This window comes from Anomaloglossus baeobatrachus, chromosome 2 (genome assembly GCF_048569485.1).
Source record: "Anomaloglossus baeobatrachus isolate aAnoBae1 chromosome 2, aAnoBae1.hap1, whole genome shotgun sequence".
In the NCBI taxonomy this organism is placed as follows: domain Eukaryota; kingdom Metazoa; phylum Chordata; class Amphibia; order Anura; family Aromobatidae; genus Anomaloglossus; species Anomaloglossus baeobatrachus.
Genome location: NC_134354.1, coordinates 61,011,724 through 61,027,990, shown reverse-complemented (window position 1 = coordinate 61,027,990; position 16,267 = coordinate 61,011,724). Strand labels below are relative to the sequence as shown.

At 42.5% G+C, this 16,267-nt stretch overlaps 1 protein-coding gene across 2 annotated transcripts in view; it reads left to right on the top strand.

The window, feature by feature from the left end:
• The window catches only part of CHODL (chondrolectin), a 189,681-nt gene that overhangs the window by 148,266 nt on the left and 25,148 nt on the right, over positions 1-16,267 (top strand). For both annotated transcript variants that reach the window (XM_075333063.1, XM_075333064.1), the window contains exon 3: positions 12,391-12,548. In XM_075333063.1, coding sequence (XP_075189178.1) covers positions 12,391-12,548 — 158 coding nt within the window. The remainder of the gene's footprint in view (positions 1-12,390; positions 12,549-16,267) is intronic.

Here is a 16,267-nt window from a genome sequence, read left to right as displayed (position 1 = left end):
TCTCCATTAGTTGGTAGACTGTTAGCCCACCTGGGCAGCACCCTTTCCCTTCTGTACCAGTAAGCCATTGTTAGTTTGTAAGTATAAATCTAAAATAACCCAGTGGCCAATGACAAAATTACCATTTTTGATGTTTTATAATCATGCTATGAAAAAGAATCAACAACTTCTTTTTAAAACATACATGTAACACAAACAAAGATGTGAATCAGCTCACCAGCATGTAGTCATTTCTGGAAGGAAAATCCGGACGGTGCTTGTGGGTCAAGACGGCTGTTAGTCAATATTAAAAAAGGCGCATCCCCAGCACAGAAAACGATCTACGCGTTTCAGATGCAGACGTCCTTAGTCATGATCGTGACTAAGGATGACCACGTCTGAAACGCGTAGATCGGAGGAGTTATGTTTTATTCCTTCTTCCCCTTTTTTTTTTTAACGATTAGTGGAATAAAATGAAATTTTAACTTTATTTCAAGTTTCTATGGACGTTTTCTTTGCCGGGGATGCGCCTTTTTTTGATTGATGTAACACAAACACCTGATTTAAAAAAAATAGGACATTTTCTGACACCTTCTCGTCAAAACTGCCCTCATCCCATCCCTCTCATCTATATGTAAGACTGTCCGCCATCTGCTGGTGAAGACTAACGGCCGCTTTACACGTTACAATTTCTCGCGATCGCACCCGCCAACATCGTTTGTGCGGCACGGGCAATTTGTTGCCCGTGTCGCACAAAGTTGATAACCCCTGTCACACGTACTTACCTCCCGAACGACCTCGCTGTGGGCGGCGAACATCCTCTTCCTGAAGGGGGAGGGACGTTCGGCGTCACCGCGACGTCACACAGCGGCCGGCCAATAATAGCGGAGGGGCAGAGATGAGCGGGACATAACATCCCGCCCACCTTCTTCCGCTTTGCCGGCGGGACGCAGGTAAGCTGTGTTCGTCGCTCCCGGGGTGTCACACGGAGCAATGTGTGCAGCCTCGGGAGCGACGAACAACCTGCTTCCAGGAAATTGAACAATATTTTGAAAATGAGCGACGTGTCAACGAGCAATGATAAGGTGAGTGTTTTTGCTTGTTCACAGTCGCACGTAGCTATCACACGCTACGATATGTCAAACGATGCCGGATGTGCGTCACTAACGACATGACTACGATGACATATCGTTAGATATATCGTAGCGTTTAACGGGCCCTTAAGATTTCATGTCAGATTTGGAGTTGGCAGACAAATTCATATATAGTTTTCCAATTAAGTGGAAGAGTGAAATTTACATCTCCTGCTCTGCCCAATCCTATTGTAATGAACATCTAAGAAATTCCTTTAATAATGTGTATTAATATATGCATGTACTGTCTATATGAGCAATCATAACACTGCTATACAGTATATACATAATTCAATTAAATATTCTTATCACTTTATGCAATAGTTACACCATTATGCTTGTGTCTTCAGGGGCAGGAATCTGACACCTCGCTATATCTCTCCCCACGTTCAGCATGGTCATCCCTGACTATGCACCCTGGAAGGCACAAAGTATGCAGATTAACACATATTTCAACAATGCCAACATTTTTCATGTGCCGGCATCTGATACTTGGGTCTCTGGCATGGGTCATCATAAGCCCGGTGCTACTCTGTCTTCAGAATTTCCATGCCTGCTGCTGACCTGGCGTGACCTATGGAGCTTCGTTCTCAGAACGAGGCTCAATAGGATTTGATGAACAATGTGGGACATTACACTATTGGATTACGTCGGACCTTCGAGGATTTTTTTTTAATTAATAAATTGGTGAACAATGGAGCGTGCAGGAGTCTTTATTCAAATAAACTATTCTAATTGTACAATTACCGAGGTAGTAATAGGAGTGTCTGATAGATGTCTCTCCATTACTAGTCCCTAGGCTTCATGACAGCTGTGAATTCTCATCTGACATCAATCCAAATACACTGTGTGCAGAATTATTAGGCAAGTTGTATTTTAGAGAATTTTTTTTTATTATTGATCAAGAACTATGTTCTCAATCAACCCAAAAGACTCATAAATATCAACGCTTAATATTTTTGGAAGTTGGAGTGTTTTTTTTTTAGATTTGGCTATCTTAGGAGGATATCTGTTTGTGCAGGTAACTATTACTGTGCAAAATTATTAGGCAACTTAATAAAAACCAAATATATTCCCATCTCACTTGTTTATTTTCACCAGGTAAACCAATATAACTGCACAACATTTAGAAATAAACATTTCTGATATGCAAAAACAAAACTCCAAAAAATTAGTGACCAATATAGCCACCTTTCTTTATGATGACACTCAACAGCCTACCATCCATAGATTCTGTCAGTCGCTTGATCTGTTTACGATCAACATTTCATGCAGCAGCCAGGTCTGCGAGTTGAGCTTCACTCCATCCTCAACCTGAAAAGGTCCCACAAGTTCATCTTTGATGATACCAGCCCATACCAGTGCCCACCTCCACCTTGCTAGCGTCTGAGTCGGAGTTGAGCTCTCTGCCCTTTACTGATCCAGCCTCTGGCCCATCCATCTGGCCCATCAAGAGTCACTCTCATTTCATCAGTCCATAAAAGCTTTGAAAAATCAGTCTTAAAATATTTCTTGGCCCAGTCTTTATCATTTTTATCTTATGTTTCTTGTTCAAAGGTGGCTGTTTTTCAGCCTTCCTTACCTTGGCCATGTCCCTGAGTATAGACATAAAAGACTGACTGCACTCCTCGACCTGACGTGTGAACAGGTGCATAACTGAACATGACATAAAATACAAAAAAACAGTTTGCACTCTGATAATGCTAAAGTATGGAAACCATGAATATGTGAATATGGACCTGCATTACTGCTAAGGAAAATCTGAGAAAAATGAGATATTTAGCATATATAAATGGCCATTTGTATATCTGCCCAGTTGCCCCTTCACGGCATATCTCGTAACTGGGTCCCTGACGCTATGCTGAAGCCTCTCTCTAGGTTAAAAACCTCCTGTGTATGGGCAAGTAGGAACCTGCTATATAGGATAAGATTACCTGTGACAACTGGGGGAAGGGTACACGGTCAGAAGGTATGACTAGAGTTGAGCGCGGTTCGCGGTTCGTGGTTCTCCAGTTCGAGGCTCGAGTGATTTTTGGGGGTGTTCTAGATCGAACTAGAACTCGAGCTTTTTTGCAAAAGCTCGATAGTTCTAGAAACGTTCGAGAACGGTTCTAGCAGCAAAAAGCAGGGCTTTTTACAGCTACAGTGTGCAGGAGCCATCGCTGGCAGCCTGCCACAAGCTGGTAACCAAGATAAACATCGGGTATCCAAGCAAAGCGCTTTAGTTAGTAACCCGATGTTTATCCTAGTTACGTGCAGGAAGCCCACACTTCCCCGCTCAGCTCACTCCTCCCCCTCCTGCCCGCGGCATGTATTGTACACATACATACACACACACACACACACACACACACACACACACTCTGCACACATGGTCCCGTTCGGCTTACCTGCGGTGATGAAGTCCCGCCATCCCGACCTCAGCGCTGTCACTGTCCTCCATGGCCGCCGCTTGTCACACCACCTCTCGCTTCCGACCCGAGACTGACTAGCGGTGACGTCACGGGCCTCTCGCGAGACTTGGTGTGAAGGCTCCGGTCATTGAACTCAGTGACAGGGGCTGTTGGCAGTGCTGGAGATCAGCGCAGGTAATGTACCTCGCTCCTGACAGCAGCACTTGTCATCCCCCTGCAGTGACCTGGGCTGACCCATTGATGTTAGCTCAGGTCACTGCACTGCTCTCCCAGCCAATGGGGAACATCCTGCTCTTCATTGACTGGGACAGTGTGGATCGTCATGGCAACCCCTTGGATTACACCAGACCTGGATTTGTTTTTTTTTCTAATAAATTGGTTAAAGAGGGAATGTTTTGGGGAGTGTTTTTTCAAATAAAAATGTGTTTGTCGTCTATTTTTTTTTATTACTGACTGGGTTGGTGATGTCGGGTATCTGATAGACGCCTGACCTCACCAACCCCAGGGCTTGATGCCAGGTGACTTACACATCTGGTATTAACCCCATATATTACCCCGTTTGCCACCGCACCAGGGCGCGGGATGAGCTGGGGCGAAGCACCAGGATTGGCGCATCTAATGGATGCGCCACTTCTGGGGCGGCTGCGGCCTGCTATTTTTAGGCTGGGGAGAGTCCAATAACCATGGACCTCCCTAGTCTGAGAATATCAGGCCCCAGCTGTCTGCTTTACCTTGGCTGGTGATCCAATTTTGGGGGGACCCCTACGTGTTTTTTTTTTTAAATTATTTATTTAATTTAAAATAACAGCGTGGGGTGCCCTCAGTTTTGGATTACCAGCCAAGGTGAGGTTGCCAGCTGTGGTCTGCAGGCTGCAGCCGTCTGCTTTACCCTAGCTGGCTACAAAACTAGGGGGAATCCTACGTCATTTTTTTTTTTCATTTTTTTTTGGCTAAATACAAAGCTAAGCACCCCTTAGTGTCACATGAAAGGCACCAAAGGATGCTCCACTTTTTCTCCACTTTTTCTCCATTTTTTTCTCCACTTTTTCTCCACTTATTCTCCACTTATTCTCCACTTTTTCTCCATTTTTTTCTCCATTTTTTCTCCACTTATTCTCCATTTTTTCTCCACTTATTCTCCACTTATTCTCCACTTTTTCTCCACTTTTTCTCCACTTTTTCTCCACTTTTTCTCCACTTATTCTCCACTTATTCTCCACTTTTTCTCCATTTTTTTCTCCACTTTTTCTACATTTTTTCTCCACTTTTTCTCCACTTTTTCTCCATTTTTTTCTACATTTTTTCTCCACTTTTTCTCCACTTTTTCTCCACTTTTTCTCCACTTATTCTCCACTTATTCTCCACTTTTTCTCCATTTTTTTCTCCATTTTTTCTCCACTTATTCTCCATTTTTTCTCCACTTATTCTCCACTTATTCTCCACTTTTTCTCCACTTTTTCTCCACTTTTTCTCCACTTTTTCTCCACTTATTCTCCACTTATTCTCCACTTTTTCTCCATTTTTTTCTCCACTTTTTCTACATTTTTTCTCCACTTTTTCTCCACTTTTTCTCCATTTTTTTCTACATTTTTTCTCCACTTTTTCTCCACTTTTTCTCCACTTTTTCTCCACTTATTCTCCACTTATTCTCCACTTTTTCTCCACTTTTTCTCCACTTTTTCTACATTTTTTCTCCACTTTTTCTCCACTTATTCTCCACTTTTTCCTCCACTTTTTCTCCACTTTTTCTCCATTTTTATCTCCATTTTTTCTCCACTTATTCTCCACTTTTTCTCCACTTTTTCTCCACTTATTCTCCACTTTTTCTCCACTTATTCTCCACTTTTTCTCCACTTATTCTCCACTTTTTCCTCCACTTATTCTCCACTTTTTCTCCACTTATTCTTCACTTTTTCTCCACTTATTCTCCACTTTTTCCTTCACTTTTTCTCCACCTTTTCTCCATTTTTTTCTCCATTTTTTCTCCACTTATTCTCCACTTTTTCTCCACTTTTTCTCCACTTTTTCTCCACTTTTTCTCCATTTTTTTCTCCATTTTTTCTCCACTTATTCTCCACTTTTTCTCCACTTTTTCTCCACTTTTTCTCCACTTTTTCTCCACTTATTCTCCACTTATTCTCCACTTTTTCCTCCACTTTTTCTCCACTTTTTCTCCATTTTTTTCTCCATTTTTTCTCCACTTATTCTCCACTTTTTCTCCACTTTTTCTCCACTTTTTCTCCACTTTTTCTACATTTTTTCTCCACTTTTTCTCCACTTTTTCTAAATTTTTTCTCCACTTTTGCTCCACTTTTTCTCCATTTTTTTCTCCATTTTTTCTCCACTTTTTCTCCACTTTTTCTCCACTTTTTCTCCACTTTTTCTCCACTTATTCTCCACTTATTCTCCACTTATTCTCCACTTTTTCTCCACTTTTTCTCCACTTTTTCTACATTTTTTCTCCACTTTTTCTCCACTTTTTCTCCATTTTTTTCTACATTTTTTCTCCACTTTTTCTCCACTTTTTCTCCACTTTTTCTCCACTTTTTCTCCACTTATTCTCCACTTATTCTCCACTTTTTCTCCACTTTTTCTACATTTTTTCTCCACTTTTTCTCCACTTATTCTCCACTTTTTCTCCACTTTTTCTCCACTTTTTCTCCACTTATTCTCCACTTTTTCTCCACTTTTTCTCCACTTTTTCTACATTTTTTCTCCACTTTTTCTCCACTTATTCTCCACTTTTTCCTCCACTTTTTCTCCACTTTTTCTCCATTTTTTTCTCCACTTATTCTCCACTTTTTCTCCACTTTTTCTCCACTTTTTCTCCACTTTTTCTCCACTTTTTCTACATTTTTTCTCCACTTTTTCTACATTTTTACTCCACTTTTTCTCCACTTTTTCTCCACTTTTTCTCCATTTTTTTCTCCATTTTTTCTCCACTTCTTCTCCACTTTTTCTCCACTTTTTCTCCATTTTTTTCTCCATTTTTTCTCCACTTATTCTCCACTTTTTCTCCACTTTTTCTCCACTTTTTCTACATTTTTTCTCCACTTTTTCTCCACTTTTTCTACATTTTTTCTCCACTTTTTCTCCACTTTTTCTCCATTTTTTTCTCCACTTTTTCTCCACTTTTTCTCCACTTTTTCTCCACTTTTTCTCCACTTTTTCTACATTTTTTCTCCACTTTTTCCCCACTTTTTCTACATTTTTTCTCCACTTTTTCTCCACTTTTTCTCCATTTTTTTCTACATTTTTTCTCCACTTTTTCTCCACTTTTTCTCCACTTTTTCTCCACTTTTTCTCCACTTTTTCTACATTTTTTCTCCACTTTTTCCCCACTTTTTCTACATTTTTTCTCCACTTTTTCTCCACTTTTTCTCCATTTTTTTCTACATTTTTTCTCCACTTTTTCTCCACTTTTTCTCCACTTTTTCTCCACTTTTTCTCCATTTTTTCTCCACTTTTTCTCCACTTATTCTCTACTTATTCTCCACTTTTTCTCCACTTTTTCTCCACTTTTTCTACATTTTTTCTCCATTTTTTCTCCACTTATTCTCCACTTTTTCTCCACTTTTTCTCCACTTTTTCTCCACTTTTTCTCCACTTTTTCCTCCACTTTTTCTCCATTTTTTTCTCCTTTTTTTCTCCACTTATTCTCCACTTTTTCTCCACTTTTTCTCCACTTTTTCTACATTTTTTCTCCACTTTTTCTCTACTTTTTCTATGGTCGGTCTACCCATTAGCTCTGCCATGTATACTGTAGCTCTACACCTACTGCACATGTTACTTTATGATTGACATCTCTTTCGTACCAGAGCTGTCTAAGCCTACTCTGACCCCATATTTGTCATTACTATATTGTCCTTGTACTGTATTATGACATTTGTATCATGTGTTTCATTCCTTGCTGTGTTGCAGTTTTTTTGCTGCATCCCAATTGTACCTCTACATTGTTCGAGTTTATGTTATTGTTCTCTCACTCTTATGTGATACTGATTATTGTCATTTTTCATGATTACATGCAGATAAGTCCAATCTGACGAAGGCTCAGGCCGAAACGTCATTTGTAACTTGTTTTGGACAAAAACATATATGCTTATGAAAATTTTTTTTTCTTAATACCGACCAATAAAGAGTGATTTTGCATTACTATCCGTTGTGACTTACTGACTTAGTCTGGGAGATTTAGAGTGCCGAGGTTAATCACTAATTTTATCTATTATTTCCTCTGAGCACCTATATACCAGTGAGCAGAGCTTCCTCTACAATAGTTCTCTTGATTAGGCATGCCCTTACCTCATGAGCAGGGCATTGCAGCTTTGGTAGCAACCATTACGACATGGACTCTGCTGCTGTGGACCCGAGAAGAGTGAGTGCAGATTCATTGCACCCACACTCCTCACATGAAGGGTCCGCACTCCTAGAAAATGGGGGATACGTTCCCTGAGTGTCTCCCCCCCATATTCTAGACGGTCCAGAGTCGTCGTGGGACCCCTTTATTTTTTTTCTTACAATAAATTGGTGAAAGAGGAAATGTTTTGGGGACTGTTTTTTCAAATACATTTCTTTTGTCGATTTTTTTTTTTTTTTGTTAGTACTGACAGTTTATGATGTTGGGTATCTAATAGACGCCATGACATCACAAACTGCTGGGCTTGATCTCAGGTGACTTTACAGCTAGTATCAACCCGATTTATTACCCCGTTTGCCACTGCACCAGGGCACGGGATGAGCTGGGGTGAAGCGCCAGGATTGGCGCATCTAGTGGATGCGCCACGTCTGGGGTGCCTGCGGCCTGCTATTTTTAGGCTGTGAAGGCCCAATAACTATGGACCTTCCCACCCTGAGAATACCAGACCACAGCTGTCTGCTTTACCTTGGCTGGTGATCCAATTTGGGGGGGACCCTACTTTTATTGTGTAATTATTAATATTTATAAAATAATTATAAAAAAGAGCCTGAGGGGACCTCCACATTGGATCCCCAACCACGGTAAAGCTGCCAGCTGTGGTTTTCAGGCTACAGCCGTCTGCTTTACCCTAGCTGGCTATCAAAAATGGGGGGACCCAACATCATTTTTTTTTTTAACTATTTTTTAAATAGAAAAAATTAATGGGCTTCCCTGTATTTTGATTGCCAACCAAGGTAACGGCAGGCAGATGGGGGTGGCAACCCATAGCTGTCTGCTTTATCTGCGCTGAGAATCAAAAATACCGCGGAGCGCTACGTCATTTTTTTAAAGATTTATTTTTACAGCACTGTGATGTCCAGCAATCAAAATACAGGGAAGCCCATTTTGTTTTTAGTTATTTAAATAAATAATTAAAAAAAATATATATGGGCTCCTGCTGCATTTTTTGTATTGCTAGCTAAGGGTAATCCAAGCAGCTACTGGCTGCTAACCCCCACTGCTTGATGTTACCTTCAATGGCAATGGAAAATCCAGGGAAGCATTTTTTATTTTTTTTGCCAAAAAACTACAAAAAAAGGACATGAGCTTCGCCATATTTTTGTATGCTAGCCAGGTATAGCAGGCAGGTGCTGGAAGAGTTGGATACAGTGCCAGAAGATGGCGCTTCTATGAAAATGCCATTTTCTGAGGCGGCTGCAGACTGCAATTCGCAGCAGTGGGGCCCAGAAAGCTCAGGCCAACCTGTGCTGCGGATTCCAATCCCCAGCTGCCTAGTTGTGAAATTCATGAAATAATAAAAAAAGGGCTTCCCTTTATTTTTGGTTCTCAGCCGGGTACAAATAGGCAACTGGGGGTTGGGGGCAGCCGTACCTGCCTGCTGTACCTGGCTAGCATACAAAAATATGGCGAAGCCCACATAATTTTTTCAGGGGGCAAAAAACTTCTGCATACAGTCCTGGATGGAGTACGCTGAGCCTTGTAGTTCTGCAGCTGCTGTCTGTCTGGAGAAGAGCAGACAGCAGCTGCAGAACTACAAGGCTCAGCATACTCCATCCAGGACTGTATGCAGAATTTTTTTGCCCACCAAAAAAATGACGTGGGCTTTGCCATATTTTTGTATGCTAGCCAGGTACAGCAGGCAGCCACGGGCTGCCTCCAACCCCCAGTTGCCTATTTGTACCCGGCTGGGAACCAAAAATATAGGGAAACCCGTTTTTTTTTAATTATTTCACTTATTTCATGAAATAATTAAAAAACAAATGACGTGGGCTTCGCCCCATTTTTGTGTCCAGCCGGGTACAACTAGGCAGCTGGGGATTGGAATCCGCAGCACAGGCTAACCCGAGGTTTCTGGGCGCCTCTGCTGCGGATTTCAGTTCGCAGCCGTCCCAGAAAATGGCGCTCTCATAGAAGCGCCATCATCTGGCGCTGTATCCAACTCTTCCAACAGCCCTGGAGCCGGGTGGCTTGTTGGGTAATCATGAGTTAATACTGGCTTTGTTTTACTAGCCAGTATTAAGCCAGAGATTCTTAATGTCAGGCACGTTTGACCCGGCCATTAAGAATCTCCAATAAAGGGTTAAAAAAAAACACCACACAGAGAAAAAATACTTTAATAGAAATAAATACACAGACACACTTAGAGACGCCATCTTTATTACCCCCTGTCAGCCCTCCACGATCCTGCTCTTCTGTCTTCTTTCTAGTGTAGTAGTAGTGACGATTGTAGTGAGGAAGGATGAGGTTCACCAGCTCATCACTTGGGGCTGGGGAACCTCATCCTCACTACAATGCTCACTACAATCGTGCAGCCTTCACTCCGTGAGTGAACAGTGCTGGCTGTCAGCGGTAACAGCGGTACCGCTGACAGACGCGTTACCATAGCAATGGTGCTCTCGGAGCCGCGGTTAGCGGTGACGTCACCGCTAACTGTGTTGCTATGGCAACGGTGATCTCCGTTAATGACCGGCTGTGTCAGCCAGTCCCTAACGGAACGGGGAGTCGACCGTGTGGTAGAGCATGTCGCCGGTACACGGCGATACACATATGTGCACCGTGTACCGGAGAGATGCACTCGCAGGTCCTACATGACGTGTCATAGTCATGTGACCAGTCTGTAGCCAATGAGATAATAGCCACGTGACTGGTCACATGGCTATTTTGACGTCACGATAGGTCCTGCATCTCTGCTGGCAGTGCCGGTCGCCGGGAGGATTCAGCGATCATCGGATGGAATAGCGGCAGGAGACAGAGTGCAGAAGGGATCGCGGGGACCGGTAAGTGTTATGGCAATGTTTATTAACTGTTTGTGTACATTTAACATGCATTTTTATGTGTTTGTTATTGCCTCCCATTATAGCCTATACGTTCGAGTTCGGTTCGTCGAACGTTCGACGAACTGAACTCGAACGGGACCTCCGTTCGGCGAACCGCCTCGAGCCGAATCGGGACCAGTTCGCTCATCTCTAGGTATGACCCTCTTCATATAGACATAAAAGACTGACTGCACTCCTCGACCTGACGTGTGAACAGGTGCATAACTGAACATGACATAAAATACAAAAAAACAGTTTGCACTCTGATAATGCTAAAGTATGGAAACCATGAATATGTGAACATGGACCTGCATTACTGCTAAGGAAAATCTGAGAAAAATGAGATATTTAGCATATATAAATGGCCATTTGTATATCTGCCCAGTTGCCCCTTCACGGCATATCTCGTAACTGGGTCCCTGACGCTATGCTGAAGCCTCTCTCTAGGTGCACCCTTCCCCCAGTTGCCACAGGTAATCTTATCCTATATAGCAGGTTCCTACTTGCCCATACACAGGAGGTTTTTAACCTAGAGAGAGGCTTCAGCATAGCGTCAGGGACCCAGTTACGAGATATGCCGTGAAGGGGCAACTGGGCAGATATACAAATGGCCATTTATATATGCTAAATATCTCATTTTTCTCAGATTTTCCTTAGCAGTAATGCAGGTCCATGTTCACATATTCATGGTTTCCATACTTTAGCATTATCAGAGTGCAAACTGTTTTTTTGTATTTTTTTGTATTTTATGTCCCTGAGTATGACACACCTTGTGCTTTTTGATACTCCAGTAACGTTGCAGCTCTGAAATATGGCCAAACTGGTGGCAAATAGCATCTTGGCAGCTTCACGCTTGATTTTACTCAATTCATGGGCAGTTATTTTGCGCCTTTTTTGCCCAACACGCTTCTTGTGACCCTTTTGGCTATTTGCCATGAAACACTTGATTGTTTGGTGATCAGGCTTCAAAAGTTTGGCAATTTCAAGACTGCTGCATCCCTCTGCAAGACATCTCACAATTTGGACTTTTCAGAGCCCGTCAAATCTCTCTTCTGACCCATTTTGCCAAAGGAAAGGAAGTTGCCTAATAATTCAGCACACCTTATATAGGGTGTTCATGTCATTACACCGCACCCCTCCTCATTACAGAGATGCACATCACCTGATTTACTTAATTGGTAGTTGGCCCGCAAGCCTATAAAGCTTGAAGTAGGACAACATGTATAAAAAGCATCATGTCATCAAAATACTCATTTGCCTAATAATTCTGTACACAGTGTAGCAAAAATCTGCTGAATGATTCCTATAAGGGTACGGTCCCATGTACACTGTGGGAACTTGCCTTTACAATGTATTCTACTTATATTGCTTTATACTGAAGGGGTTTAGAATTCATTATCACATCAGTTTTTCCCATACAACATCTACTTTAAATACGACAATATTTCTTATTTGTTGGTATTATTGCCAAAATGTTTGATTCTGTTCTGTTCTGTAGAGGTCATTGTGCATGAAAGGAGAGGAGGTAAGCTGTGACTTGCACCTACTGTGAATAGTGTATAATGTGTTATCTATTAATTGCATGTTGGTTTCTGATGACACAAATGGATTGAAGTCTTCATGTATATTGGCAGGAACTGGTATGCGGATGAACCATCCTGTGGTAGTGAAGCATGCGTCGTCATGTACCATCAACCAACAGCAAATCCTGGTATTGGAGGCCCCTATCTCTACCAGTGGAATGATGACCGGTGTAATATGAAGCACAATTTTATATGTAAATACCCCCCTGGTAAGTGAATTTATATTGTTGACCTTATTTTTACTATAGATTATATTAATGTTTTATATACAGTTCTGACCAAAAGTTTGGACACACCTTCTCATTCAAAGAGTTTTCTTTATTTTCATGACTCTGAAAATTGTAGATTCACATTGAGGGCATCAAAACTATGAATTAACACATGTGGAATTAAATACTTAACAAAAAATTTTGAAACGACTGAAAATGGGTCTTATATTCTAGGTTCTTCAAAGTAGCCACCTTTTGCTTTGATTACTGCTTTGCACACTCTTGGCATTCTCTTGATGAGCTTTAAGAGGTAGTCACCAGAAATGTTTTTCACTTCACAGGTGTGCCCTGTCAGGTTTAATAAGTGGGATTTCTTGCCTTATAAATGGGGTTGGGACCATCAGTTGTATTGTGCAGAAGTCTGGTGGATACACAGCTTATAGTCCCACTGAATAGACTGTAAGAATTTTTAATTATGGCAAGAAAAAAGCAGCTAAGTAAAGAAAAACGAGTGGCCATCATTACTTTAAGAAATTAAGGTCAGTCCAAAAAATTGGGAAAACTTTGAAAGTGTCCCCAAGTGCAGAGGCAAAAACCATCAAACACTACAAAGAAACTGGCTCACATGAGGACCGCCCCAGGAAAGGAAGACCAAGAGTCACCTATGCTGCGGAAGATGAGTTTATCCGAGTCACCAGCCTCAGAAATCGCAGGTTAACAGCAGCTCAGATTAGAGACCAGGTCAATGCCACACAGAGTTCTAGCAGCAGACACATCTCTAGAACAATTGTTAAGAGGAGACTTTGTGCAGCAGGCCTTCATGGTAAAATAGCTGCTGGGAAACCACTGCTAAGGACAGGCAACAAGCAGAAGAGACTTGTTTGAGCTAAAGAACACAAGGAATGGACATTAGACCAGTGGAAATATGTGCTTTGGTCTGATGAGTCCAAATTTGAGATCGTTGGATCCAACCACCGTGTCTTTGTGCGGTGCAGAAAAGGTGAACGGATGGACTCTGCATGCCGGGTTCCCATCGTGAAGCATGGAGGAGGAGGTGTGATGGTGGGGGGGTGCTTTGCTGGTGACACTGTTGGGGATTTATTCAAAATTGAAGGCATAGAGAACCAGCATGGCTACCACAGCATCTTACAGCGTCATGCTATTCCATCCGGTTTGCATTTAGATGGACCATCATTTATTTTTAAACAGGACAATGACCCCAAACACACCTCCAGGCTGTGTAAGGGCTATTTGACTAAGAAGGAGAGTGATGGGGTGCTACGCCAGATGACCTGGCCTCCACAGTCACCAGACCTGAACCCAATCGAGATGGTTTGGGGTGAGCTGGACCACAGAGTGAAGCAAAAGGGCCAACAAGTGCTAAGCATCTCTGGGAACTCCTTCAAGACTGTTGGAAAACCATTTCCGGTGACTACCTCTTGCAGCTCATCAAGAGAATGCCAAGAGTGTGCAAAGCAGTAATGAAAGCAAAAGGTGGCTACTTTGAAGAACCTAGAATATAAGACATATTTTCAGTTGTTTCACACTTTTTTGTTAAGTATTTCATTCCACATGTGTTAATCAGATTCTGTCAGTTGACATCAACATGCCCATGACTGATGTGCATGACAATGAGGTCATGCACTCATGTTGCTTGCACGTCAACGTCATCTGCTGGCTCCTGTGCAGGCAGTAGAAGAGGATGCCTAGTGGCATGGGCTTTGAGGAAGGTGAGTGGTTGAAATGGGGCACATTATGTCAGGGATGAACCAGGATGGGGCACATTATGCAAGGGATGGGCCCAGGATGGGGCACATTGTGCCAGGGATGGACCCTGGATGGGGCACATTATACAAGAATGGAGTCATTATACCAGGAAGGTGACCAAAATGGGACATATTAAACCAGGAAGGGACACATTATACCATGAAGGTGACAAGAATGGGGCACAATATACCAGGGATGCACCCAGGATGATGGACATTATACCAAGATGGGGCATATTATATCAAGAAGGTGGCTAGGATGGGGCACATTATACCAGAATGGGGCACATTATACAAGGGATGAGCCCATAACGGGGCACATTATACGAGGAAGGAGACCAGAATAGAGCATATTATACCACGAAGGATCTCAGGTGGGGCGACACTATCCCAGGAAGGAGCCCAGTATGAGACACATTATTACTGCAAAGGGCCCAGAATGGGGAACATTATATCAGGAAATGGCTTGGGATAAGGGACATTATACCAGGAATACAGTCAGGGAAACTTTATTATAGGATGGGGGACGTTATAACCGGAAAAGACCAGGATGGGGTACATCACTACAGTATACAGGGGCAAATTCATGTGTTTTTGAAGGATCTAAACCCCTACAAGGCTCCATACAAGTGACTTACAGTTAGGTGGAAAATCCAGGTCTAAATTTTGTTAAGTACATGATAGCATCCTCTCCCACCCCACAATTCATTATAAGGCCCTTATTGTGTCTTTTCACACCCCTTAATTCATAATGATGCTATCAGGGACTTCTAATGAATGTACAATATGTGTGTGTTGAAGGGGGGGATACAGGACAGGTACTAAAGCTATATGCGCATGTTCAGGATCTGCAGCAGAATATGCTGTTGTAAATCCTGATGTATTGGTAGGAAAAAAACTGCGTACAACACACTTTATAAGGTATTTTCTCCCTACAAAAATAAGCAACGTGTGCATGAGTTTTCAGGAAGCTCACTTTGTTTGTACTGTAAAGCTATGTATTTTTCGCAACAAAAAAATGAAGGAAAAACTCAATGGGTGCACATAGCGTTCAAGTGAATTGGGAGTGGAGTCACAAATAGATTGATTAGTTTATATTTATAGGGCGGCAGAAACTATAGTTAATGTTGGGCACAGTGCTGGCTTATCCATTTATATTTTGAATGGTGTGTGGCAAAAAGTATATTAATGGTGGGGAACATATTTGTACCACGTGATCCGGGCTGTATAAAGGCCGGACCATGAGGCGCGCAGCCATTTTTATCTAGCGCAGGGATAGGACGCTGTTGGTGTGAGGCACAGTGTAGGTTCCAGTGTGGCATACACTCTCAAAAGGCTCTATGTGTTGACTGTGCCACATTGTTTGTCGGTTTGTAAAGTGCCAGGGAGGGATAGTCATGGGCGAGGGTTGTGGTCCTCAACCCACCCCGGCACAGTACAGACACGGGGGGCAGAGTGGTGTGTGGAGTGTGTGTGGAGGTTGTACCTGTCTGCAGCTACATGTCTGGGCCTCTATCCGGCTTCTCAGCATCCCGTTCACTACAATCAGCCTTACACACCGTAATGTCATAAACGAGTCCACCAACCAGATAAAACTCTCCGAACTTTATTGAACAATTGATTTGCTGACCGTTTCCATTTCTTAAAGGCAGGTTTTTCATCATAGACATTTACATACATTGTTTCCTGTACCGAGCCCGGCCCTGCAGTTACGGCAACCAAGGGGTGATTTATCCTCTTCTTTTCAGACCAAGGGACACCTGCTTGCTTCTCTCTCTCCATACTGGAATTTTGTCTCGCTGAAGAAGAGCTCACACTCCACTGCATTCTCCTTTCTTGCTTTTTTTCCTTCTTTCTTCTGCCTTCACACCACCCACTCCACTCTTATTTATCCAACCCTGCAGGTCCTTTTTCTTGTCACTACTCCCTGTCTCTCCATCTTCCCATCTGCCT